The sequence below is a fragment of the Lissotriton helveticus genome, chromosome 11 (assembly GCF_964261635.1).
Source record: "Lissotriton helveticus chromosome 11, aLisHel1.1, whole genome shotgun sequence".
Classification (NCBI taxonomy): Eukaryota; Metazoa; Chordata; class Amphibia; order Caudata; family Salamandridae; genus Lissotriton; species Lissotriton helveticus.
In genome coordinates, this window is record NC_136072.1 from 311,975,211 (window position 1) to 312,000,477 (window position 25,267).

Here is a 25,267-nt window from a genome sequence, read left to right on the forward strand (position 1 = left end):
AGCGTGGTTGGAGGACGAATTCTGGTTTTATATATATATATTCTCTATTGCAGTAACCCCCCCCCCCCCCCACACACACACGTTTTGCCAGATTTCTGATGTACTTTGACTTTATTTGCCCTGTGTCCCTGCCAATCAGGTTCCCAGGGCCTGTGTTCTTTCCCAAAACTGTACATTTGCACCCCCCTATTGGCACCTCTCTGGCCACATGTAAGTCCCTTGTAAAGGGTACCATGGGTAGCAAGGGCACTGTTACCAGATAAGCCTCTAAGGGCTGCTGCACATGTTGTGCCACCCTTAGAGGTCCTGCCTTTAATACGCACCCACACCCTACGCACCCACGGACCCACTTTGGTCTCCTACAGGGCTTAATGCCCATCCTGGGCTATTTGATACACCCACGTGACAGATAATTGTTCAGTCCACCGTGCTGTCACACTTGGACTATTGCAATGGACTGCTACTGGGCACTAATAAAGCAGTGACGAAAAGGCTTCAACTGGCACAGAATGCTGCTGCTCGAACTATGTTTGCACTACCTAAACACTGTCATGCCGCGAACCTCCTTCAGACGGCTCCTTTTGTTACCTATAGAACAGAGAGTTCACTTCAGGTCTTTGTGTACCACACATAAGATCATGCATGGCCTGGGTCCTCAAATTCTAACCGATCTTTGCTCGGTGTACACCTTTGCGGTGGCCCCACGCTCATCGAACCTACACTTGGCCTTTGTGCCGCGTGTGCGCAGGTCCAGAGCCGGGGGCCCTCATAAGGGCATAAGGGCACTGGCCCCCGCCCTCTGGAATACCATCCCTTGAGCTTTACTGAATTCTGGGAAGTTTGGTAGCAAGCTTCCCAGCATAATTAACCCACACTGATTCTAGTGTGGGACTTATTATACAATGCACTGAGAGGGCATCTTAGAGATGCCCACTGAAAAACCAGTCTCTAGTGGGTTCCCTGACTGGTAAACACTAGCCTACCACCACAAGACATGTTTCTGGACCCCTGGGGTGGGAGCCTAATCTCCCTGAGCCCAGAACCAATGCCTTTTCTGGCTGGAGGTGTTCACATCGGACACCTGGAACCACCACTGCATTTGTCGCCAACGGCCCGAGTCAGAGTGGCCCACTGGTCCCAGCGTTTAGATCTCCGAGCCTCGTGCGCTGACAATTCCATTTCGATTTCAAGCCACGATGGTGCACTCTTCACGGCCGAGCTGCTCTCTTGCAGGAAAAGAAAATAATTTGCATCATTAAGACCACAAGTCCCACTAATCAGTGCACTCAGCACACGCCCACAGGGAGGCTTGATGATATAAAAGGTCATGATATGTTAATGGAGCACATCAAGTGTTTTTTCACTGCAGCCTATGAGGAAGGGAATGTTTCCCTGAAACGCGTAGGGCAGAGCGAACTGAGAGGAGCTGAAAGGCATGTTAACACTGGAAGCCTGGATGGGCGGAGAACTGTCGTGTGCCTCTTGAATGCTTCGGGCACTTTGTTTATTCATATATATATATTGAAACATGACGCTAATGTTTAGTCAAACATAATTATATGTATGATGTTTTGTAATAGTAATGTTACATTCGTGGTAGTGGTCACGTAGACATGTGGGTGTAACCAGAATCACCATGGCGACACTTAAACCAATTAGAAAATTACAATTATGACTCATGTGATTGTGCAACATGTGTATGTGTATATATAGCGCAGATTCAATGGGTCTGATGTTAGTGAGCAAGGCGGGAAGAGCCGCCGAAACGCGTCTGAGCAGAAGCTGTTGTAACAAATAAAACCCTTGAACTGAGATACACGGAGTCAGCGCCTCTTTTGATGATGAAAGTTTGGTTGGTGGTAATATATATATATATATATATATATATATATATATATATATATATATATATATATATATATATATATATATATATATATATATATATATATTCACTCAAAAAAAACATAGGTTTCAGGCCTTATATAGTTAGGAATTAGCATTTTAAAAACCATTGAAATTGCTCTTATATAGTTAGTTGTACTAACTATATTTCGGGCACCCGCAATCCACTGCTGATGATGTCATATATTACATCATTCATGACATGGTCATTGACATCACTGATAACATCACTGATGACATCTCATTTGACATCACTGATGACATCATCCAGTGACTGTGTGTTTCTGTAAAGTTTAAATATGTTTTACATATTGAAGAATGAGTGGATGTATAAGTGTCTGGATGAAGGATTTAGTAGGTGCGTGACTGACTGTATGAATGAGTGATTAAATGTGTCTTACTAAATGCATGGGTTAGTGACTAAACTGTCTGAATGTGTGCATCAGTATGTCTGTTGTTGTGTAAGCTGTTGCATGTGTTGATCAGTAGCTATATGAGTGGCTATATGGGTTATTGATTGGTTGCCCAAGTATTTGAATGGGAGACTGAGTGTGTGTGTGTGTGTGTGTGGGTGGCTGGGAGGTGTGTGACTCTGTGCATAGATGTGTGAGCAGTTGATTCACTAGGTGTATGAGTTCAAGAGTGCATGTAGAAACAGCTATATGGGCGGTTGACTCTGTGCATGGGTGTGTTGGTGAGTGAATGGATATCTCAGTGCTACAAGTCCAAGTAAGTACATATGTAAAACAGTGCATGTGAGAGTTAGAATATATAAATGACTATACATGCGAGCCAGTGAATGTGCGAGTGGCTGTATGGATCATTGTGTACTTGTATCAGTGATTGTATAAGAGAGTAAGTATGTGTTAGTATATGTTTGAATAAGTAAGGTGTTGTGTGTATAACTGTATAGTTGAGGAAATGGAAGTGTGATTGATTCTTTACAGGACTGACTAGGTGTGTGAGTAACTCCATGGATGAGTGGCAGTGTGTGAGTGTCTGTATAGGTGTATGAGTGCATATGATAGTGTTGTATTGATGAGTGACTGTATGTATGAGTGATTCTATGGGTGAATGAGTGAATGTGTGTGTAGACCTAGGAATCAGTGAGTGCGTATGTAGTAACTGGTATTGGTGTGTCAATGGTTTCAAGAATGGTAGTCTGTATTTAACACTGGGTGTATCAAAGGTTATATTAGAGTGTGAGGAGGTGCATCGTATTATCACATGAATGATATCATCAGTGATGGGATCAGTGATGTCAAATGAGATGTCATCAGTGATGTCATCAGTGATGTCACTGACCATTTCATGAATGATGTAATATGTGACACCATCAGCAGTGGATTGCGGGTGCGCAAAATATAGTTAGTACAACTAACTATATAGGAGCAATTTCAATGTTTTTTTTTAAATGCTAATTCCTAACTATATAAGGCCTGAAACCTATGGTTTTTAAGTGAATTTGCAAGGTTTTTTAAATGCTAATTCCTAACTATATAAGGCCTGAAACCTATGGTTTTTAAGTGAATTTGCAAGGTTTTTTAAATGCTAATTCCTAACTATATCAGGCGTGAAACCTATTTTTTTCAATACATTTCAAAGGATTTGTAAATGCTAATTCTATTAGCGGATAACGTTTATATATGTTATTATCCTTCTGGGACCACCTGAGCAGCCATCTTGTTTCTCAGGAGAAGTGAGGCACAAGAGAGCACAAAACAAGAGTGGAAAACGCGAAAGGTGGACGCCCCACCATGAAGTTTACTATGGGGCCAAAGAGGTTTGGGATTGTTGGACCTTGACTCTCAGCTAAGGACAGTAAGCAGATCCGTTTGTTTTCTTTCCAGCCCACTCGGGCAGTGATTTTAAAAGAACATGACTCTGTTTGAAACTGCACCCACGAGGGAAAAACTTTGGTGCTTAGAACTACGGGTCCCAGCATGCTCAAATGAAACTCACCTGTGAGGCCCACATGGGCGGTATATCAGCATGCAGTTAATGGCACCCCAGCATGTTTGCCGGTTTCACAGCGTCATCCTCTGATGAAGGAGCCCCCCGGCTCTGAAACGCGTAAGGACTTTTCTGTGGATTGAAACACCGTTTCTGCTAAATAAAGGCTTTTCAAAGCACTCAGCTTGCGTGGGTGTCCTCGCTTCAGGGCAATTTTGTATATATATATCTATCTATCTATATCTATATCTATATATATCTGGTGTGGTTCTGCTTTCATTTGATCATTCAAGAGTTTATAGACTGGTAAAACAAGCTGCTTTACATTCCTTCAAGACTTAGCCTGAAGGCTGCTCTCCACAGCTACCACTAGAATAGCTTTCTATAAAGGTTGTCTAAACCTACCATCAATAAGGGTACTTTGGACTGTTGCAAAGTGCCCACTAGAATAGTGGACATCATATGCCAGGCCAACTTCTCACAACTACTCCTCTCAATAAACCCACACTGATGCTAGTGCGGGATTATTTGAGACCTGTACCCAGAAGGCATCCCAGAGGTGCCTCCTGAAAACCTACTAACCCTGGTGTGGTCTCTGACTGGCTTTAATCAGCCTGCCACCACCAGACAGGTTTCGCGACATGTTTCAAGAGCTCCTGCTCTCTGGGACCAGAAACAATGCACATCCTGGGCATAGATGTTACACCTCCTCCCCCAGAATTACCACAGTGCTCTAGAGGGGAGCTTCAAAGGCCGAGTGATTTGATGTTTGATAAAGTAAATACTGGCAATACTTAAGAATTTTGAAGTGTATCTTTGAGATAGTTCACAATTTCCCCATATACCATGCCATAGAGTAATGTCAATTTGTTGTCTTCGCTTTTTTCTTTGTTTTTTCCGAAGTCGGTTATAAAAACTAACAAAATACTGTTTGTGGTACTAAGCTTCGTTTGCAACCATATCACCATCATTTAACTCGGTGAGTACTTTTGAGTCACTTGATGGAACTGCACCGTCTCAAACTCAATTACTCAATTCAAGTGTATGCACATTTATTAACTCTGCTCTTGACTCTTTGTCACAGAAGAAACACGTATCTTTAAATTCACCAATTATGGATGAAGCACGCATACACCTTGAAGTACTCTTGAAAACTGTCTTGAACTTGTTTTCGTTTTCTTGATAATCTTGCAAGTTTTTTTGACATATTTGTTTCTAAACATTTTATGGTATTTTATTTTCCACAATTTTCATTAAACAGTTGTTCAACTACATCATGATTTTTTAACAGTTTTGTCTTGATGATTGATGAATGTCCTTTCATTTCGTCAAAAGCTAATAGATCATCAAGCCAACTTTTGTACCCAATTCCTTTATCAGAATGTTTACTATTAGCTGGACACACTAAAACGTCTGGTAAATCTTGTTAACATAATACACACAGATCCTAATAAATCTCAGTTCCAACATTTAGTGTACTAGATATAAACGCTTCACTAATATTTACACATTCACACCTTCTCTTGGTAGACATTTTTCTCATTGAGAGCGGATAATCTCTTTACAATTTCAGAAACCTGTAAAAAAAAAAAAAAATTGTTTAGATGGGCAGTATAACATACTTTTTTTTATATTACTTCATAAGGTATCTAGGTACTAGATCCTTGAAAAAATGTCTCATACTTTGTCAGGGGTCAACTAAAATACAGAATTGGTGCCACTTTTGGCATTCCGGAGAAGAAAACGTGTGAGATGATGTGATTGATGCCTAACAGATTTATAATCAACATTCAAATAATAGTGGCGTCCTCAACTAAAATACAGAATTTGTGCCACTTTTGGCATTCCCGACAAGAAAAACGTGTGAAATGATGTGATGGATGCCTAACATTAGATTCATAATCACTATTCAAATAATAGTGGCGTCCATTTTTAGGTCTTGCTGGCGTGAGCTGCGCACGTGCGCAGTGTCGTGGCGAGATTTTATGTTTTTGAGGGCTTTCATGTATCGGACTTTAAGCCCCGCCCTTCTTTACCATAAAGTTTTCTTATCTTTATGGAGCCAAACTTATGGCCCCAGAAAGATACAAAATCTTTACTTAAGAAGGAAAGCAGGCGTGGCCGTCCAAGTGGGACGGCAAAAAAAGAGAAAGTATACGTCATGGCGAGAGCTTGTTTTTCTGGGCAAGAAAGCAGAGACAGTCCTTTTCCTTCTCTGCCCACCTCACCTGTCATATGTTGGTCCCTCTTTCCCATGGTCCATTGCTAGTAGGTCAGAGTGCAGAGGCAAAGGAGAGGATGTATTTATCGTTACTTCCCAGCTATAATTAACTCATGCCAGCTGAAGCGAGAGGATGGCTGAGGTTCATGTTTTCCTTTTTAGAAACCAGAAGTATGACCTTCGTCCAATATATGATGCACTGCCTGATTCTGTAACCACAGGCAGATTCCTGTTTATATTAGTGCACACTTCTGCTACCCGATGTTAGACCCAATGTGACTGATGGCCGGGGCAGTTCGTGATTAGCCTTTATGTTATGCTTCACATGTCATGTGGCCAGACTATCTTGAGATTGAGTGGTGATCCTGGTCCGCATCTATTTTGGAGGCTGTTAATTATCCCTGACTGTTGGTAATTCATCATGTCTATGTACACATATGACTGTCTGGTTCCCTGCCACTTGTGATGTAAATAACCTGCTGCATTCTTGTGTCTCATTAAGTGTAATAGGATAACCCTGTAACCCTCAGAACCTGGGCGGGTAATTAAACAAACAACAATGGTTCTGTCGGAAACACATTTCAATTGAACATAGTACATAATACGTAAATGTAACCATATATCCCATTCAATACAACGATCCTGTGAGAAGTTGGCCTGATATATGATGTTCACTAGTTCTAGTGATCACCTTGTATCAGTCCAAACAACCCTTATGGTGATTGGTTGTAAGTCAACCTTATAGACCAGCTATCCTAATGGTAGCATGGACAAATCAGTCTTAGGCTAAACTCTTTTGGCATGTGAAGCCAGCTGTTTTACCACAATATAACCCCTTGAATACCAGATGAAAGGACACCACACAGGTTGTTATGAAAATAAACACTATATTTATTAATAACAACACCTCTGAACTCTTTATGAGGTCAGAGGGCTAAGCACATGACAATCTCTTACGAAAAATACTATAAGTTGCACGAAATTACAATGGTGCCCTAGGGGCACGACAAACCATATACTAAGTAAGTGGAATGTGAAAGTCGATAGAAGGAATGGAGCTGTCCAGAGGCTGGAGGTTCGCTAGGACTACGCTATCTTCACCTTAGGTAAGTAATAGGAGGCCCACGGGACGCGTGTGCAGGGTGTGAACTCACACGCGAGATGCGTAACAACGTCTATGGACAGTACAGTTCAAGTTAAAGGTGAGTACGGACAATCCTGACTAGTTAGGACAAAAACGACTGTGGAACTGGACACTAGGACAGTTAAACTACCCTTGAGCACCGAAATGCTCTCGTTACCTCACCCACGGGCTGCGGGTGCATAGGTGTCAAAGTGTGTTGGGTTCTCGCGTTGAAGTCTATGGAGCCTGGAGGAAAAGATGCTGCAGACGACTAGGAGGAAGATGTCCGGTGCGATCCAAGGGTGGATCGGTGAAGAAGAGGACCTGAAAGCAGAGGGGACAGTGTTCAAAGTCACTAGCCAGTGACCGGTGTGGAACCAGAGGCTGTCGTCGCGATCAGGTGAAGAGTGGACGCTTGTCTCTGCAGCCACGTGGACCAGGAGGTGTCTTCGACGACCAGGATGGAGGCACGAGCTGTCCCACGCAGGCTCTCGCTGTCGGCGGTGTCGGATCCGGAATTGGAGTCAACAGGCCTTGGCAAAGGCAACCCACGCGGTGAGTGAAAAAGGCGTCTGGTGCGGACTAGGAGAGTCCGGGGTGCCCCTCTTTTGGAAGGGAGCAAGGGCCAGTCTGGAGCAACCAGACCAGCAGTGACGATTTCAAGGTTCGTCGTCTAGGAGGCCACTAGCCAGCCGGCAAGTGACCAGACAACGCGTCGAGCAGCAAACAAGCAGAAGGGCCCCACGCAGATCTCGTGGAAGCTGGAGGGCTGATCTTCGGTGCAGGGCTGCTCGGGGCTGGGGCTTCTCAATCCCCAAAGCACTTGGTCGAGTTTACCTCGGGAGTCGTGCTGAAAGCGAAGTGCAGGTTCTTTCAAGATGGCCGGTCCCACGTGTCTCGTCGCACCCACGGGTCTCAGCTTTGCTGCAGATGTGAGTTGAGGTCGGAGAGGTCTGGGAATCCGGGTCTCGTCGGGCTCTGAAGTCTGGATCCTCGAGGGAAGACGACAAAGTGAAGCCGCTGGACGCTTGATGGAGCCTGCAGTTGCAGGGTGGACACTTCTTGCCCACAAGGGAGATTCTTCAGTCTTCTGTGGAGCAGAACGTCGAAGTCCAGAGTTTCTTCTTGTAAAGTTGTTCAGGATAATCTAATTTGGAATGGGACCAGCTCCTACCTTTATCCTGCTAAAGGGGGCTGTACTACGACTAGGTCCCTCCTATGGGTGGGACCAGGAAGGGGGGTGGTTACACCCCCTATCCTTTGTCCGGTTTTCGCGCCAGAGCTGGGGCAGGGATGCCCCAGCAACTGGTTTGAACCAGTGTATGCACAGGACACCTTGTGTGCCCCGGGCATGTCTCATTCCTTTCAGGCCTGTCCTACCCAATACACAAAATCCTGTCTGGGGTGGTGCTAGCACCTCCCAAGGCAGGAAACCCTTTGTCCAAGCCTCCCTCGCTGGAAGGACTCCCAGCAGCAGGAGGTCAGACTTGTGTCTGTGGTGGTAGCATCCATTTTGTGATGCCAAGGCTCGAGTTAACTTTAACCGGGGTTCTCAGTTACATACATGTTGTGTCCCTCTAGAAGGGTGGAATGCTACCCCCGTCGCCAGAATTGGCGAGGGGGTAGTATTCCAATTCGTATGACACCTTACTCGACATGTTTTGATAATGTTATACCAGAGTTAGCATTTAACCGCGAGGTTGATAATGCACTTAAGAGTATATGGTATAGCGTTATCATGGAAACAGCTAAAGGACTTGGTTCCGAAAACTGCAGACAGGCTCAGCTCATGGTAGAGCACCATCTCACATAATTCCAAGCACTCTGCCTTCAGGATTGATAAGGCCTGCCATAGGAGTGACTGATAGGAGTATATGTGTCCATTTTGGGGTTAGATATAGGTATACTATATCTACATCAAAGGGTGTGTACACCACCTTGCCCCAGCTGTCCTGCAGCCAGTTGTGTCAGTTTTAGATGGCCAGCCAGGGGTGGCAAAATACATGCTTCTGCCCCTGGTAGGCCCTGGGTACACCTCTGCCCTGGATACCTAAGGTACACTGTACAAGAACTGATAAGGTGGCCCAGTACCAATTGGTAAATGCACCTAAAGTACATGGTTGTTAATTTAGAGAGAGAACATCTAGGCTGTGGGTCTGATTAGCAGGCCCACAGCCAGGGAAAGTCGTAAACCAGTGAAGCAAAAAGCAAAAATCTGGGGTGACCATAGGATTGCAGACCCCACTCTCCTACAGATCCGACGGAGACAGACGTTCTTGCCTGCACGCTCGAGCAATCGCCAAGGCGGCTCAGACCATTAAATCTTCCCACCGGTGTAGAAAAATCAACATTAAGTAAAAGAACAAGTACGTCAAACAGTGCAACCAAAATAAGATCAGACGAATCACACACCTAACAATAAGACTGTCCAACCATATTCCATTCCTGATGAAGACCCGCTTTAGATGCACATAAATCAGCTCATCGCCCCTAGGGTCGAAACGTCGACGTTCTATGCAATATATCCGTCTGCACAAAGTCCCAACGAAAAAAAGAAACAATTGAACCTCCTGAGTGGATATATTAAAACAGTTTTTATTTTATGTATATATGTTCCATCACCTGTAACACTCAGTCACGACCCACACCCCTTATGTATTCACAGTCCATGTGTTTTATGTGTATTGGACAGCATGCCTAATGCTTTGTAGAATTCAAATCTAGAATTTAAATCTATGAAAAAGTTGAATACTAAAGATTTACTTTTCCCTCTTGTGGTCAGTGTTTATTGTTCGTGTATATCCTTCATGGGCTATATGGTTACATTTACGCTTTCTTGTGTCTGGTAGTTCCCTCTGAGTGTTCTAAATAAATAACTAACTTAAATATATCCTCGACTGTGAGAAAGTGCCATCTTTCTTGGATGGTATGCCCCCACTTTTTGCTGAATTGCTGATGTGCTTTGGCTGAGTGTGCCCTGGGCGCTCCCAATCAGGTGCCCAGGGCCTGCGTTCCTTCCCTAAAACGGTGTTAAAACTGAAACCCAATTGGCATCCCTGGCCACCTGTCAGCCCTGGTAGATGGTACCCTAGGTACCCAGGGCATTGTACTACTGCAGGAGAGAAAGTCCACCCTAGCGGATCTGAAAGTGGCCCAAGAAGGGTCCAACATAAATTAACAAACAACAAGGAACTCACCAAGGGGTAACAGAGAGGTCACACGGTACACAAAATATTAAATAAGAAAGTACGAAATCTTTATTTTCTTTTTATCATATTTTGTTGGTGCAAGTTTCATCCAAAATATTCCATATCCTGATACATTTATAGATTAATTCATAAAAAATACTTCAATAAATACATAATACAATCACCCCACAAAACCTCTCAACAGACACACACATCCTTCTCTTTCAGTCACACTCAAACATTCGCTAATATACCAGACACAAATTACACATTCCTCAACGTAATCCCCAGAGTGACAACAATAACGAATGGATCCTGCAGGATCTTCATAGCAAATTGCCAGAGGGTCCAAGTTGATGAAACAGGATCCAGGACACACGTAAAGCCAACGCGCGTTTCGGTGCTCAGCCTAGATCAACAGGCGCACCTTCATCAGGGCTCTCATGCCGAGGTAGTGGGGGACACAGCACATAGGAAAATACCCCGTGGCCAATCTCTACTCCGGGTTCCCTAGATCTGTATATTTTGACAGAATAAGTTTATAGGCGATAAAAAGCTCGGTGTAGATGGCAGGGTTCAACAGACAGGTCAGATAGCCCCCGCTGTAAGAGAATCTTTAAAAATGCGTCTTTTAAATCTCTCATAGATGGTTCGGATTTAACTTGCAGGCCGGTTCCCGATTTCACCACATGATTATCAGCACGGCATGCTTCCCTCTTTTCAAACGTCCAGTACGGCGGCTCTGCTGGAATTTCGATGGGGGCTTTATTTTCACGCGTGCTCTAATAGCGAAAGCTTGATCCAAGCAGATAAGACTCCTCTTAGCGGTTCCGGTGCTTGCAGGAATCACCGTCCCCGAGTCTGCAGCCTTTGTTCACTTTTTAACTTTTCCATTGAATAACATTGAGCGCCCGACTGCTCAAAAGCACCCTGCACCCAGCCGCCCGAGTGCCGCTGGAAGTGCAACTACTACACTACTTTACTTCCCCACTTGTCCTGAGTAAGTGACCAGGAGCTCAGCTCCCACAGCCGCTTGCCTGCTTACTTGCAGCCTCCAACCGAAGGCCCCCTACCCTCCATAGGATTGGATTGCATTGCCCCAGTGCCGCTGAGTGTGCAACAACTGTACCTTTCCGACCCTGGGAGACCCCTTAGTCTATACCCAGAACCTTAACTCTACCTGTCGAGAACTTATCTAAAAGCCGATAACTCATTTTCCTTCCATAGGTTATCATTGATTGGTTTCACTTGGAAATTCTTCTAAGTGTGGAGATTTGAAACTTTCAAATATTAATTTAAAATCAGCCGAATAACGAATTCCTATTTACTCACCTGTGATCAGGAGAGAAGCCAGTGCTGCACCTTTCAGCCCAGCCCTGAACCGAAAAAGTAATTATAACTGTACTTACCAATAACTTGAACTTCCTCCCATAGGATAACATTGCTTGTCTTTCACTGAAAAGTTTGTCAACTTTGAAAATACAATTATATTCTTTAAAAATCAGTACTGTAACCAAACCGCTTTTACTTAACTGTTTACAGCATATGTCCTGGGACTGAATCTAGGATCCAGTCCTGTGGTTAGAAAAGTAATCCATAAAGTAATCAATTGCATTTATCTAGAAAAACCCATTGAGCTCAATGTTAAATTGTTTGAAATTGTGTTGCCTATTGCAACCACTGTAACTATTGTACTTACAAAGTCTATTGCCTGTTTGCAAAGTAATTACCTGAAGTCACTCATATTGAGAAAAGTATATTTTGATACCTTGTTGGTTCTAAAATAAAACAACTATATATTTTGATACAAAACAGTTGGCCTAGAGTTCAGTTCTTGAGTGTGCGAGACCATTTGCTGACTGAGTGTGTTCAACAAATGCTTTACACTGTCCTCTAATACTGCCTTACTGCTCGACCAAGCTACCACTTTAGAGAGTACGTTATATCTAACTTTAGCCTCTGCCATACCTCTGGGAACTCTGGACTCTGTGCACACTGTACCTTACTTTGGTCCAGTATATACAGAGCCATTTTCTTACATCTACCGATTCCGGACTCTTTAATCAGATACAGAAGGCTGAGAGGTGGTCACAGGAGGTGGCCCGGGTAGCTCCTAAACGCTACTCCCTTCAAGCGCACGGGACACCTCTCTTCATCTCCGCCACTGCACAGAAAGTCCTTGCTGTAATTCCACAAATGACACCTGGTGGCGTCTCCTGTGCTGCGCCAGCGCAGAAACGGGATGTGTGCTTCTTTTGGGCGTCTTGAGCACATATGGTAAATCGAAGTATTTTTTCAAGTTAATATATATTTTTCGGAGAAAAGAGCTGGGAAACATGACAAACCGGGGGAAGTAACTGCCTCTGTGTTACTGACTTCTATTGTCAGAAACAAATGCATAAACTCGGAAATATTTCCAGTTAGTGAGTTTGCAACACGGCAAAAAGAAGTGAACAGACCACTTCTGCGCTAGCGCAGCGCAGAATACTTCACCATCATTTGTCCCCGGAATGCCAGCACGTGAGTCCACGCCGCACCCTGCCGAGGGCACTTGACTACTTTGTCTATTTCTTCTTTATTCGCTCAAGTTAAAAATGATAATTAAAAGTGCAAATATATACATCATAAAATTGTACAGATTTTGTTTTTAAAAGTTACATATACTTCAACATGATTCTAGAATATAAAACATAAATACATGAAAAACTTTAAAACAGAAACTATTTCATATGCACGTAAACCTCTTCCTCTTCCTCATACAGGCCCATAAGAATTACGCTACTGAATAGCAAACCAAAGGGTCAGGTAATGATTTTAGAAAGTAGAGGCCAGCTGACACTGCTTAAATTCCCTTTCTTTAAAATTGGTTTTAAGTAGTCATTTCTTTCATTCTTATATAGCCTGCAGAATAAAACTAAATGCAATTCAGTTTGGGATCACAAGTTATAACAAGGGCATGCACTAAGCTCGGAGTGATTATATATTTTTTTCGGATACCTTAGCATAAGACTGATCAAATAAGTGCGGAACCTAAGTAGTACAAGTCTGTGTTGGGACTACTCGAACTTTCCCCAAAAATAATAATCCTTCACCTCCTCACCCACCGTTTGCACGGGGCTCGTTCTCCGCACACGCGTGTGCATCCCCACTTACTCCATTAGAGCCCGCCTCCCCTCCACATGCTGCACACGACCTGTTCGGATCTCGGATGCACACTTGTGCGCCTCGGAAGACACTGTACTGCACGTCTGCAAAGTACAAACACTGGCTCTACACAGACGCTCCTGGTCGGTGCAACGGCCGCCATCGCCTGTAACCCATGGCCCGTTACCTCCGCCATGTGCCGCACACTGCCACAACCTCACAGGTGGCACCGATCACCGCACACATCTTTAAGGAGGCCAGCTCCTTTGTCTAGCGCAGAGTTCTTCAATCTGTGGGGCGGGCATAATTAAACTCCACAACATACCACTCCACCGCACAAAATGCCATTCCACATAATTACACTCTAACACACAATCCCACTCCACATAATTCAAGTACACTTAATACCACATAATTACTATCCACATTTTTCCATTACACACCATGCCCCGTAATTCCACTACACAAATCCATACCAGACAATTCCACCACATACGATTCCCAAACTAACAATTCCAAGCCACATAATTCCACTGCACACACATCCACTCCAATCCAAAACACATGGGTAACACACATTATCAATTTTAACACCAATACCTCTAACTCTCACAAATGTGAGACCAATTTGGATTGCAAATGCTTGTTTGAACATAGGAACAATGGTGGATTCCACCCACATTGAGGCCTGGCAACTAGCATTTATAATTTGTGTAATAGTGGGGGCCCAGAGGTTAATGTTGGACTTATATAAGTCCACTGGGACCTCATCTGGGCCCGAGGCCTTGCCACCTGAACTCGCTAAAATAGCTCTATTTACTTCCTCTAGGGTAAACTGAAGGTCCAGGATATGGATGAGGATTTCATAAGTATCACTATGATGACCAATACAAATCTCTTGCCCATTGTATATCTTAGAGAAATGTTCAATCCATTGGGCCTCAGAGAAGGCTATTTCAATGGCCGGACCACCACCTGAAGACAGAAATGGTGTTTTGACTGCTTTCCAAGAAGCAGCACTGTCTTTCAATTGTGAGGCTGTATGAAGGGACTCCCATGATTCTTTTCTGAAAACATTCTTTCTATCTAGAAGGCCTGATTTATAATCCCTTCTGGCCTGCCTAATCTTGATAATATTCCTTTGTGTATTATGCAACTCACATTTCAAACTAGTATATGCTTGGGTGCACTTCGTGTCAAACCACCGCTGAGGTCCAGTCTTTTTTCCACCCTGTTTAAATAACACTTCGCTTACCGCACCTACTATTACTTGAAAGGAGGATAGAATGCTCTCGGAAAAGGCTAGCTCCCTCAGGCAGATGTCAAAAGCCGGTCTACACTTAGTAACCAGGTGTTTTACAACTACATCCGGGTCCACCATATTCCAGCGGAGAGTGTATCCGATAACTTTGTCAATTTTTACATTTGCTAAGGCCTGATCAACCTGTTCATTCCTTCCTGATTTACTAGAAGGGAGTAATATTGGAATACATAATGGAAAATGATCACTCCGTGGATTAACATCAACTATAAAAGAATGCAGCTTAGATGCATGTGTGTTTGACAACAATATATAGTCTATTATTGAACATAGGCCTTTGCCATTAAAGGTCTGCGGCATAGGAGCAGGTCTAACACATAACATAATTCATTTGTAAATCCTAGGTTCAGGTTAAAAACCAATTCCTTGAACAGCTCACCTGTGCTAGAATGGCAAAAATGGGTGTTACTTATACCTTCTTCAACATTAAAACCACATATTGTATTATCCTCACAGGGGCACACTGCAGTTAAAATCTCCGGAAAATATTAGCATCTTATCTCTAACATTTATATTACACAGGTTTTTAGTTAATTACCCAATTTCTTAACCACAGTAGAAAGGCTATCGGAGGGAATATTGTTATAGAAGTTAACTAGTACAATACAGTAAGAAACATTTGAGTGCAATATAAATAGTTTATAAAATGGAGACTCAAGATGAGACTTAATCTTATTCATATTTAGCTTGTTAGATATGTACATACAGAGCCCACCTTTGGCTCTACCATGTAAACCCCCTACAGCAAGGGTATTAAAAGTTTTATAACCGTTTATATGTAGTGATACCTTCAGCCAAGTTTCCTGAAAACATAAAATATCATATTTTAGTGTAAAATCAGGCCACTGTGTATTATCAATCTTAGAGCGTAGACCTGATGTGTTCCAGGATATAAGGCTAGAGCCAGAACTCACATTCATACAAGGGGATTTGGCTGCCACCAAATTGTGAGGGGTTACAATCACTATGACAAAACTGTGACTGAGCCATTACCCGAGGGTCAGATAATTCAAGGGAAGGGGCCTGACCCCGAGGAGTAAAGTCAGTGACCTGGACTTCCTTCTCTATAGAGGCCGTAAGTGACATAGAATTTTCCTGCTCTGTTATGATTAGGGATCTATTATCCTGTCTTAACACCTTGTCTCCAGGATCCCCAAATCGGTCAACTTCAGATCTTAAACAATAACTCTGAGGCCAGTCAATCACCATCTTCAAATGTATTCAAGATATCAAAGTGATTGCTTATTGGAATTGCGTAATTTAGCTGGTTACCCTGATTAAACCTCTCATTCCTCTGCAAGTCATACAGGGAGAACACAACATTGTTTGATTGATGTCTTTGTGATGGCACCTTAACTACTCATATGGCAAGTTTCTTGATAGTTGATTAGATGTGGACTCACTACCATAACGTAGAGACAAAGATTATTTGGTTTTGAAAAACGCTAATTCCTTTTCTTGATCATTGCTAATGTTCACTTTCTTCCATGTAATCTGGAACAATATTAGTACATTGAGTTACCCTTACCCAGCAAAATGTGTTCTTAAGATGCACTGTATTTGCATCTTCTAATTAAATTTTTCTGGAAACCAAAAATTAGCGAAAGAAAGAGACACTGCACATAATTATAACATTGCAAGAGTAAGATTTCTTATATGCTCATACATGGTTTGATGCTCCCACTGTCGAAGAGAAGAAAACATCTTTGTGGGTATTGTGCCAGATCATCATGAATTGGAATACGTTTCTCTTCAAAACTTCTGTTTATCAACAATATATCTATAAAATAAGTAATGTGGCCCCATTGCATTAACGATTTTCACTTGGTATGCTTCCACATCTTTCCCTGCCCTCAAAACAAAAACCTCCCTAAGTGGAACTGATTCAGAATATCACTTGGTGAAATATGGGGCATTTTAAAAATGATTTTCCTTGGTTGCATTACTCTCTCCCAATTCAGCTTAAATGTGAAGTTAAAACTAGCAAATTCTTACCTCCCTCTGTGAGCCTACCTGTTCGGTATTTTGTTCCTTGATATTTTAGCATACAATAGCGCCTTACTATCTTATATACCCATACACAACTTATTTTACACTTTTTTTTTTATTGTTCCCCATGTATTTTTTAGCTCTACTATATCTTAAATAGGCTGCCCCAATGCCCCCCATCACCCTACAAACACTCCGTATTACCAGGGGGCTGCCAATAACCTTATGCTGTACGTATTATTACACTACAGTTTTTGCTTGCGCAACATTGCTTACAAACTTTTTGCCTTTTATGCGCCTTTATACACTTCAAATGTTATAAACCGCTATCTTTCCAACTAAATTACCAGCTTTTTGCATGCTGTACAAAATGTTTCCCTATTATTTCTGCTTACAGAAAATTATTTATTATACTATTTTTTATATGCACTGCTTAAAGCCTAAACAGGCAACTAAACAAGCAGTTACAAGTAAAGTCACCGTGCACAACAAAACACATTATAAATAAATTGGTACAGCACTTGTAGTGTCACCAGCCTATATTTCTCTATACTATACTATATTTTACTATATTGTACTATACTTTATACTATATTTTATCATAATACAAGCGCACACAAACCCACTCTATCAACTTTCCTCCACTTTACTCAACACCACTACACGCTAAACTACTCAACTACAGTACATTCCATAATAATTTCCTCTGCTCTATACTACACCACTTCACTGTACCACACTACTCTCTATAGGTCTACATAAACAAAATTCGAGCTAGTAATGTTGCATTAATATTTGCTACGCCAAAATCTCATACTTTTACTGATGCGAGACCTTTTGCATTGCTAATGCTTGTTTAATATGTCCCAAAGATAGGTGTCCGTCATCGTCGGAAAGTACATTTTGAAAAAAGAAAAAAACAAAAGCCACTGCATCGCGACTCATGCTTACTAATGCATGCAAGTGCTTGCGTCTTCACTCTGAGGCTTGCCATTATGGATTTTTATTTGTGCTTGTTCTTTTTGCTGATAATGAACAGAATCAGCAAAAAGCAGGGACAAGACGAAACTGTCAGCAACAGCTTTCAATGGTGAGGCCTATTTGGCTTTGCCAATGCTTGTTTGATTTCTGCTTTTCATTTATTTGAACATTAGTGAAATTATTTAAGGATATGTCACTGGCTGGACATTGAGATTACTGTATCTAACCCCTACTACTTCCTTGACTAATCCTTCTTTGCTGGACTTTTCTATTTTAGTGTCCCTTTATCGAAATTGGTTAATTTAGATATCCATTCTTAGTGTAATGGTTTTGGTGGCTCTGGGAAACAGTTTACACAATTCTGTCACAGGATAAAGCTCAATAACCACAGTCTTCCCCAGGACCTAAAAACGACGCACACCCAATGATAATATGCATGACCTAGTAAGGAGTTTGCAAATTTATTTCATGTTTTGTAATCTAATGACGTTGCTAGAATTTAATGGCACCTTCAATATAGATTGGCATGTAATTCTACAATCGCGTTCTCGTGAAACTTAGTCATGGTGACTCAGCCTTTTGTTCTTGCAAGGCTGATAAAATTCAGATGGTAAATTATTAGACTCCTGTAATTTGTGCCTGAAGATTACAATTTCTGGAGACATCATACAAGCCCCTCCCCATGACGAATGCAGACAGACTGAGCCATTAAGGATGCTATGGCATGTCCAACGATTTCATGTACTTTCCATTGAAATGAATGGGCACTCCATGACGAGTTACCCTTGTCATTAGCATCCAAGTGGTTGATTAGCTTTCCCATACAAACTCATTAGCAGCTGTTTGAGTGCCACATTTCTGAACGAATATACTGCATTTGTCCTAATTAGTGGCTAGATGACATACATGTGACTCGGAATGGGCCAGATTGCAATGGCCTCCCTTGCACCTTCTTTCGGAAGAACTGTGGACTATAGGAAAGAGATGAGTGTGGACTGATGGGAGAGAGTGCTAGTTGTTATGAGCTCACAGTAATTGATGCAAGTTAGCAACCCTGATGAACGTAGCTTGACCCACCCTTTGTTTCCTTGTTCATCTCTAATTCTTGACTCCAATTCTCTTTTCAGAAAACCATCTTTAGTTCTGGTACACCTGTTGCAGCAGCAACAGTGGCTCCAATACTAGCAACCAACACCCTGCCCTCGGCAACCACTGCAGGTAAGTCATGGCCCTATGGAACACGTGCAATTGTGAGTAAATGAAAAATATAGTGTGTTCTTATCTTCAATTTGACCCAAAAAAACCCTATCTGTAATAGGGAACCAGAGCATTGATTTTTCAAAGATAAGTAAAATACGTTAACTTTAAGGTCTTGGATACAATAAATCATTGCAAGCGGTTAGTAGCCAACAGGCTAAACCTCCTATTGGCATCTTCTTGGACTAGCCATAGCGGGCCAGGGCCAGTCACAGGGACCACTCCGGTAAAGGGGGACCGTTTACCAGTTTTTTAGAGTCCTCCAGTGTTTTTTTCCCTCAAAGTGGTCCAGTCAAAAAGTGATTTTGATTTTGTGGAAGAATGCTGTATATATGAGAGGATTTTTCCTGGGCCACCCTGGAGTTCACTAACTTCAGGGGTAGTTTTTTGGTCTCAGGACTCAGTGTCTGAGGGGGGACGGAGCTAACCGCAGAGGGAACAGGCGCTGCTGCTGTAGAGCTCGTGGTTTTGGCCCTTGCATCAGCGTTCTTTAGACACACCAGGAATCTCATCTTAATGACCTACTGAAGGCATTTGAAGGATGTTGGTGCAGTAGGAGGTGGCTCCGCACCTGGATCGCCTTCACCTGGTGGCTGGACGCCCTTTAGTCTCACACTGCCAGCACTACTGTGTTCTAGAAGAAGCGCGGAGCGGGCGCCTGACTTTGAGGCAGAGGCCCCCACCAGGCCCTCGGTGCTTACTCGGCCATGACCCTCCCTAGATCTATGAGTGATACTGTGATGCTTCTGGGCAACAGGACCAAAGACCAAAGTTCATTGAAGGACACCTGCGACATGAGCATAGCAAGAGTTCTGAATTTCTCCTAACATGGAGGTTCACCAGACCATGAGCCGAGCGTCCTCCCCCCAAAGTCACAGAATGAAGATGCAGCAGATGACTCTGCTTCAAGTTGTTCCATCTTCCGCTGCTCAGTCATGAGGACTTGGTCCCCTGATCTGTCACACAATCCTAAAGGATGGCCTCTGCCTTCGAGATAAGTGAGATCCCTATTTTTTTTTTTTTTTTTTTTTATATAGACCTTGATTGCATAGATCACTTATCACATTCCTCGCCTACAACCCAGCGGGCCGGCTTCCAATTAAACATTACAGTATAACAGTCTGATGACACAGCCTCATGCCGTCAACCCGGGGGTACGGCGGCGCAATGGAGTTCAAGTACAAGAGGATATTGGAGGAGAAGGAAGGTCCTATTTTACATAGTGGTACGGACAGAAGGTCCATATTACCTACTTTCTGTATCTAGAAAAAGAAGCTAACAAAAAACAACCACAAAAACAAACCCCCCCGGTATCCTAGTCATCAGTGTACAGTACTGTTAGGTTCTAGGCAGTGCTGGTGTGTGTGTAGAGGCTCGAATTTCGCAAGTGTAGTGAGTTAGGTCAGTGTTATATATCCAAGAAGCTAGATTGCGTGGCTGGAGGAGGTTTGCATATATTCGCCCTGTATTCATTCCATCTGGTCCATATTTCTACCCATTTGCGGGAACATACCCTTGAGACATATACCGTTTTCTCCTGCAGCATACACCAGTCCATATCACATTGCCAGTCTTAGTTTTGGCGGGTTAGGGTCCCCCCACAGCCTTGCAATGTTGCGTTTAGCCACTACCATCCCGAGTGTCACCCACAACCTCCCTCTGTGAGTCAGGTCCGTGGGTTCCCAGATGTTGAGTATACATTTCTTGGCCTCAGGTCTAATTTCAACCTCCCACACCTCCTGCATACAGTGCACCACTCTCCCCCAGTATCGTTGCACTATTCGGCACCCCCATAGGGTATGAAAGAAGGTTTCCGCTTCACCACACCCCCTACGACAGAGCCCGTCTCCACCATTTCCCATCAGTTGCAGCCTTGTACAGGAGATATAAGTTCTATGCAAAATTTTAAGTTGAATTAGGCGCAATCGGGCAGAAATGGCGACCTCACGGGGGGGAGGCCAGAGCAGACCTCCATTCCTCCTCATCGATTTCTAACCCATCAGCAATCCATTTCTCTTTTAAAGGTAGGAGCAGGTCTGGGGAATTGTTTATCAGTTTTTTGTACGTGAGAGATATGGCATGTTCTGGAATGTTCCCATCTAAAAGCCTGTCCTCCAGGGGGGAGCTCTGAGGCAGTGTGGCGTCAGGTGGAATGTGCATTTGCAGGGAGTGTCGCACCTGCAAGTACCTGAAGTATTCGGTATGTGACAGGTCGTATGTGGCCTGCAGTTGAGCAAATGTGTGAACTCCTTTAGGGCCCCAGATATCCTTAATTTGGGAGATGCCTATAAGGTCCCAGTTCCGAAACCCTTTAGAACGGCCCAGGTTGCCCAGCTTTTCGGAAGCCCAGAGTGGTGTAGCCATGGTGAGGACCCCTGACCATCCCAGTTGTTTCCGTGCGGTGTGCCATATCTGCACCGAGTGTTGTGTAGGCCCAGTAAGACGAAGTTTGCCTAGTGTGGAGTAGAGAGCTATTTCATAGTTCCCCCCCGGAAGTTGCCACCTGTCCATCCCATAGGCCAGGTCATTCCCATCCCCATAGGTCCCCTGATTAATCGCGGAGAGGTGAGCAGCCCAATAGTACTTGTGAATGTCCGAGAGGGCTATGCCACCATCATACCACCCCAGCGTGAGTTTCGACAGGGCAATACGCGGGGCTCCCGCCCAAAGGAGGGTGCGCTGAGTGGCCTCGATCGCTGTGAAGTAAGCGTTAGGCACTTTGTCTGGAAAATTTTGGAGGGCGTATAGGAACCTGGGCAGCGCCATCATTTTGAACAATGCAGCCCGGCCTAGTAATGATAGTGGAAGGCCCTGCCAGGACATGGCCTCTCGTTGGAGACGCCGTAGGGGAGGTTGAAGATTGCGCTCATAGGACAGGGTCTTGTTCTTAGATATGAACACTCCCAGGTATTTGAAACCGTCCTCCGCGACTGTAATGGGACAAGTGTCAGGGAGCTTCGGGGGGTCCCCGTTGAGGACGTAAAGAGACGACTTGCTCCAGTTGATGCTGAAGCCGGAATTGCGACCGAAGCTCGCAAAGATGTCAAGGGCCGCAAGGATGGACCGTCGCGGCTTAGAGAGGTAGAGGACGATGTCGTCCGCATAGAGGGATATTTTGTCCTCCCAGCCCTCCGCCCATTGTATTCCACGAAGGTAGACGTCCTGTCTGATCCAGGCAGCCAGCGGTTCAAGGGAGAGGGCGAACAGGAGAGGAGAGAGGGGGCAGCCCTGTCGAGTTCCCCGCTCTAGAGTAAAGACCTCCGACACTTTGTTGTTCACTAGGACCTGCGCCAGGGGTTCTGTATAGAGGAGGCGAACCCACCCCATAAAACGGGGCCCAAAGCCCAGTTTACTCAGGACGGCGAACATATACGGCCACTCTAGGGTGTCAAACGCCATGTTGGCGTCCAGAGAGACCACCACCGCGTCTTCCTTTAACCTGTGGCTTTGTCCAATCACCCCGTGTAGGCGCCTGGTATTTAGGGCCGTGTTTCGGTGTGGCATGAAGCCGGACTGGTCCGGATGTACCAGCGTACTCAGTATCGGTTTGAGTCTATTGGCGAGTGTTTTCGCCAGTATTTTGGGCTCCGCGTTGAGGAGGGAGATTGGCCTATACGAGGCACAGGATTCAACAGGCCTTCCCTCTTTGGGGATAGCCACAATAGTAGCTATGCGCTGGTCTCGTGGCAGTACCCCGTCTTTTCTGCTGGCGTCAAACATGTCTTTAAGGTGTTTGCTAATTATCTCAGGTTTAATTTTATATAATTCTATTGGGAGACCGTTGGGGCCTAGTGCCTTCCCCGGTCGGAGTTCCATTACTGCAAGTTGTATTTCGGCCACAGTTAGTGGGCCATCAATGGTTTCCCGGTCCACATCCGACAGACATGGCAGTCGGATATCAGCGAGAAGGGCAATAGAATCCTCCTCAGGGCGGTCAGACACTCTCGTATAGACCTGCTTGTAGTGTCTGGCAAACTCCTGAACCACATCACGTGGCTCAGTGAGAGCCGCCCCGTATTGATTGTGGATAAGCGGCACAGTCTTCCTAGCCTGTTGTTTCTTGTCAAGCCAGGCGATAAGTTTTCCAGCTTTGTCTCCCTGATCGTATAATCTTCCCATTTTATGTCTAGCTATTGCCTGGGCCTCCTGGGAGACCAGCGCCCTATATTCCGCTAGCTTAAGTTGCCATTTGTGTTGGATCGTTCTGCCCTCTGTCTCGAGCGCTGCCGCCTCAAGCTCTACCAGCTCCGCCTCAGCTGTGGTGACCTGACTTCGTTGTTCTCTTCGCCTGCCAGCTATTATTGATAGTGCTTCCCCCCTTACTACCGTCTTAAACGCCTCCCATATTGTGACAGGGGAGTCGACTGAACCGTCATTATCCTCAAAATAATGAGTGATAGAGGCCTCGAGTTTCCCCTGCGTGTCTTCATTCTGCAGGTGCCAGGGGCTTATAGGTGCCACGCACCCCTCCTTCCTTGCTCCGAATGTGATGTGTGTCGTGACTGGGGAGTGGTCCGATATACCTCGCGGAAGAAGAGTTGCCTCTCGCACGAAAGTGTGATGTTGCATGACTGTAAGAATATAATCGAGGCGTGAGAAGGTGTGATGTGGCCCAGAGAAGAAGGTAAATTGACTGGCTGTGGGGTGCAGATGGCGCCAAACGTCAGTGAGTCCGAAGGCCTCCAGAAACTCCGCCAACCATTGCTGTCCTTGGGGAATGGTCCTGGAGGGGTGTCTATCCAACATGCCCGACACCACCGAGTTGAAGTCTCCTCCCAGAACCAACTGGCCTTCGGGGAGGGAGAGTAGCAATTTGCCCAAGTCTGCAAAGGCAGAGGCCTGCAAGCCTGGCGGGACATACACCGAGAGCAAGTTTAATGTGTACCCCTCCCACCTGCCCGTGACCACCGTAAAGCGGCCCTGCGGGTCCAGTGTAGTGTGATCAATATGGAGGGGCAAGGAGCGGCGGATGAGAATTCCCACCCCTCTGGAGCCTGAGGTGAAGCCGGAGTGCGAGGCAAGTGTGTACCCCCACCTGTTGAGGGCATGACATGTGTTCCCCAGTAAGTGAGTTTCTTGCAGCATAACTATATCAGGTTGGTGCCGTTTAATGAATTGTAAGACTATCGTGCGTTTGAGTCTGTCTCCAAGTCCGTTCACATTCCAGCTCATTATCTTTAGGCTCTTTTCCCATTTCCTAGCCATAACCATTGTTGTAAAAGCAGTCCCTACTCAGCACTCCCGAACCAATGAATTCCTCACGAACAAAGCTCATGTACGACCAAAACATACCCAGTACTACCCAACCCTTCCCGGATCCCCCCCGCAATAAAACTTCTCAACTCCATCCCCCACCCCGGTTCCCCCCCCATAGGCTCGAATCTTGCAAACAGTAACATGCATTATAGACAGTTGACTCCATAGTTCCCTTCTAGTAACAACCACCCACATCCCGCCCACCCCTCTGGAAACAAACCCCCCCCCTCCCTGCCCCCTGCTCCGTGGGTTTCAAACTACCCACCACCCCAATTAGCAGAGCGCCTGTCGCCCAACCCTATCCCGGTGAGACACCGAGGAACTTCTAACTCGGGAGTAACGTGGCCAGCTCCGTCCCGGCCGCCCTCCCTCCTTGTCCAGGTCAAGCAGCCCCCAGGTCGAGGCTAATGAGAATATAGGGAGGACCCTCCTTTAAACCCCGACCGGCCCTGTACTTTCTCCTTGGAGTGCCCAGGCATACATGCAAACACACAGTATACATTACTGTCCGGCTTCTTCCGAGTCGAGTGTGCGCCGCCTCATCGCGGTGTGTTATCTCCGGCCGAATCCCAGCGGGGACTGTTCGATCTCGAACGCCAGGATCGTTGGCTCTGCTCAACATTTTCTACTCCCGACGCCGATCCCGGGGAGGGGTGTCCTGTGTCTCTCCACTGTCCGCCATTTTGGGGAGGGTGGGCCACTGTCAGTGTCGCGTCGATCCATTCCTGTACCGTCGCTGGCGAAGTAAAGAAGTAGGACTTGCCTCCATGTATAATCTTTAGTTTGGCGGGAAAAAACATCATGTACCGCACTCCGTGGTCTCGTAGTGCCGCCTTAACCCCCTGGAAGGAGTGCCTCTCCTGTCGCACCTGCAGCGTGAAGTCAGGGAAAAACCGAATTGTGGATCCCTCGTACTGTAGGTCCCCATG

At 44.8% G+C, this 25,267-nt stretch overlaps 1 protein-coding gene across 1 annotated transcript in view; it reads left to right on the forward strand.

Annotated features, from left to right (window-relative positions):
* Positions 1–25,267, forward strand: part of SAP130 (Sin3A associated protein 130) — a 696,083-nt gene that overhangs the window by 152,634 nt on the left and 518,182 nt on the right. Inside the window, exon 9 of the mRNA XM_078665599.1 lies at positions 18,953–19,043. Within this exon, the coding sequence (XP_078521725.1) occupies positions 18,953–19,043 (91 nt within the window). The remainder of the gene's footprint in view (positions 1–18,952; positions 19,044–25,267) is intronic.